We start from the raw sequence: 3,790 nt of genomic DNA, 5'->3' as shown, positions 1-3,790 counted from the left end.
TATATATATATATAGGTGTGGGTGAAAATCTGACTGACCCATCTGTGATAAAAGCAGAAGAAAAGAGGTAATACTGACTTTTAACAATTCAGACATATTACCATAATTTTTAGTTCTGCATTTCCACTTGCATAATATAATAAAAATTTTTTTAATGCCAATTCTGCAGATCCTGTGATATGGTTTTTGGCCCAGCAAATCTAGGAGAAGACGCAATAAAAAATTTTAGAGCAAAACATCACTGTAATTCTTGTTGTAGAAAGCTTAAACTTCCAGGTAAAAACTTTTTAAAATCTGTATAATGAGTAACTGTTAGTGGAGTTGATTACTATAATGCTGAGTAAAGCTATAGGCACAAAGGTTTGATTTCTAAATTAATAGAGCCAGCTTCAAAGCTCCTGTACAAATGCATGTTGGCTGTATGTGAAACTAGCCCATAAAGGAATCTGTTATTCATATAAAAATAAAGATATTAAGCTAATAAATATTTGTTACCTATCTGCTGAATTCTAGAAATTGTGCTGCCTTTTAGAAACGAGATATTAAGCCAGAGATGATTCAAACTCGCATGGTCTTTGAGTTGCATGTTAAATGCTGACAAGATTTACAGTCACAGAACTGATAAATACCAAGATCAAGAAAGAGCTCTGAATGTGGTAGAACATGTAAGCATGTTAACTCAGAGTCTTTGTCTGCTTCCTGGAGCAACTGACGTGTTTGCCTGTACCTGAAAGATGAGTCAGCTTTTGAGTAACATGGGAAGAGAGTGTGACATCAGTCAGCAACAGGAATTGCAGATCTATTCTTTCATAATAGTAACGTCATCTTGGTATTTTAGGAATTACAGATTATTATTGAATCACAAATTATAATGTAAGTCTGCAGTTTTTACTTTTTGTTCTTGCTCAGAATCTCCTGTGAACCTTTTTAAAAATTACAGATTCTTGAGACACATTCATAAACTTTTTCCAAGTTCACCAATTAACTTCAGTAATGTAGATAAAATCTTGGTTCTGGATACTTCACAAATAATAAGTCCTCAGAACAACTCAAATGATGTAGGTACTCTCTGAAACCACGCAGCCTAGCTCCAGAGGTTTGAGCTCTTAGCTAAAATAACTAAGTATTAATAGGTCTACTCCTAATGTAAGAGGACAGGGAATATAAAACAAGTTCTTAAATTCTTTACACATACTTAATCCTGGAATTTTCTAGCATGTCTGATGAATGTTGGTTAATCTGAAGACTAGACTGACGAACTCTCATAAGTGAGAAAGCAGCTATGAAATCCTTTCTCTGTAAAATTAAACTCATATCCTAATTGAGTGCCTGAATCTCAATTCTACCTGTTTAAAAAAAGATTAGGGATTTCAGTAATGCATATATGGGACTGTCATGGTTCTGGATATTTCACAAACTCCTTAAGTCCTAAAAAACTCTGAGATGTAGGGTACTCCCTGTACCCATGCAGTGTGGCTCTGGGATTTGCTATTGTCAGTATGCTTTTAGTCTTTTTCTAGCCACTCTACAAATGAGTAGGGAGTTTCTATTGTGGTTATAATTTGCAGTTCCATAATTACCAATGTTGTTGACACTTTCTTTTGAACCTATTTGCCACTCATGTATGTTTCTTAATGAAATACCTATTCACATCTTTTGCTTACATTTTTAAGACTTATTGTTAAGTAATTTTGGGGGTTTGGGTTTTTTTGTTGTGGGGTTGTTTGTGTTTTTTTTTTGGTTTATTTTGGTTTTGGTTTTTGTGAATTATTTTCATATTCAGAGAACAAATCCTTTCTCAAATATTTTCTCCCACACTAAGATTTCTTTTGTGCTCTTAATTACTTTATATGTAAACCAGAAGTTTTCACTTACTGACTTTATTTAAGCTTATCAAAAATTTTCTCTTATGGATAAGAACACTTTGCCTAATCAAAAGTCATAAATATCTTTTTCTTGTTTTCTTCTAAAAATTTTTATACTTAACATTTAACCCCCAACTTTTCTATAAATTTCTAATTAAAATGATGTGAGTTACAGTTCAAGCTTTACCTTTTTTTTTTTTTTAATATGGATGTTTTATTTGCTTCATCACCATTTAATGTGGAAAAGACTATCTCTTTTAATTGCCTTGCACTTTTGCCAATAATCGGTTTAGCACATTTGGGGTTTTGTTTAGTTTTGTTTTAATAATTTTTTTTTGTTTTTATTAATTTTAATGAAAGCTTACAGAGACTTAGGGTTTCCAGTCATTCATTGTTGCAGTTTTCTCCCCACCCACCCCGTTTAGCACATTTGTATGGACTTTAATTTATATATCTATCCTGCAGTCACTGGATGGCACAAAAAGGAAGCATTCACCCACTGCCCAGAGTGTTGGCATTTGGAAGTTATACAGAAGCACCTTGACCAAAGAGGGAAAAAAATACTTTCTGTACTACCACAGCTGAGCTGAGCCCATTGCCATCCAGTCAGTGCAGTCTCATAGGGGTCCTGTAGAAATGACCCACAGTCTCCCAGGCTTCATGAAAGCACTTCTTTCTCCCACTGAGCAGCTTCTTAGTTGTCATGTACTGTCATGTCAGAACCGATTCATAGCTGAACCCTCCACCAAGTATTCTGAGGCAATTTATTTTCCTTTTTTTAATTCTCCTGTGTTTGTAATAAAAAGGAAATCAGGTAACTGGAGAATGAGTATTGATTTAAGAAAAATTAATGAAATAATTTAGCCTATGGGTACTTTATACCCTGGACTGCCTCTTCCCTCTATGACACCTTAGGGATGGCCAGTTCTTGTTATTGATCTTTATTTTTTGTTGTTGTTTTCACTAGTTTATTTACAAAATTCTAACAAAATTTGAACAAATTCTTTCAATTTCCCTCACCCCCCCACCCCCCATCAAATTGTACAACCCAGTGATTAATCCTCCCTTCCCCTGTACAGCCACATCCCTCTGCTTCCAACCTCTCCCACGCCTCCTGGATCCTTATACTTGTTCTGCAATAATGATTTTATACAATATTTATCCTTGTGGGACTGAGTTAGTTCACTCAGCATAATGCTTTCCAGCCCTCCAAAGTTGGGTAGTAATTTACAAAGTTATTGCTCCTGAGTGCTGCATAGTGTTTGGTTGTGTGATGGTTGGACATTTGGGCTGTTTCCATGTTCTTATGATGGTGAATAATGCTGCTGTGAACATTGGTGTACAAATCTCAGTTTATGCCTCAGTTCTCATATTCTCAGGGGATATTCCAAGCAGTGGAATAGCTGGGTCATATGGAATTTCTATGTTCAGCTTTTTGAGGAAACACTAAACTGCCTTCCAGAATGGCTGCACCATTTTACAATCCCACCAACAATGTCTAAGAGTTTCTTTCTTGCCACATCCTCTCCAACAATTATTATTTGGTGCCCTGTTAAACTTTGCCAATCTTACTGGAGTGAGATGGTACCTCATTGTGGTGGTGATTTGCCTCTCTCTCATTGCCAGTGACTTGGAGCATTTCTTCATGTGTATTTTTGCCATTTGAATATCTTCCTTTATGAAAATTCTTTCTGTGTCATTTGCCCATGGGACCTTCTAAAGATTAAGTCTCTGTGCACATCAAAAACTTTTTCCAACAGGGTGAAAAGAAAACCTACACACTGGTAAAAAACATTTGGTAATACCATCTCAGACAAGAGTCTTAATAACAGAAGTTTTCGCGACTTTGTTTACAATAGCAAGGAGTTGGAAACAACCTAAATGCCCATCAACAAACGAATGGGTAGAGAAGCTGTGGTATATTC

At 35.5% G+C, this 3,790-nt stretch overlaps 1 protein-coding gene across 1 annotated transcript in view; it reads left to right on the top strand.

The window, feature by feature from the left end:
• Nucleotides 1–3,790, top strand: part of TRPM7 (transient receptor potential cation channel, subfamily M, member 7) — a 160,006-nt gene that overhangs the window by 149,877 nt on the left and 6,339 nt on the right. Inside the window, 2 exon segments of the mRNA XM_006895330.1 lie at nucleotides 16–67; nucleotides 170–276. Of these exon segments, the coding sequence (XP_006895392.1) occupies nucleotides 16–67; nucleotides 170–276 (159 nt within the window).

The sequence above is a fragment of the Elephantulus edwardii genome, unplaced genomic scaffold (genome assembly GCF_000299155.1).
Source record: "Elephantulus edwardii isolate Elephantulus edwardi_28Jun2011 unplaced genomic scaffold, EleEdw1.0 scaffold00164, whole genome shotgun sequence".
Lineage (NCBI taxonomy): Eukaryota > Metazoa > Chordata > Mammalia > Macroscelidea > Macroscelididae > Elephantulus > Elephantulus edwardii.
The sequence above is the reverse complement of the archived record's forward strand: the minus strand, read 5'-3'. Positions and strand labels throughout refer to the sequence as shown.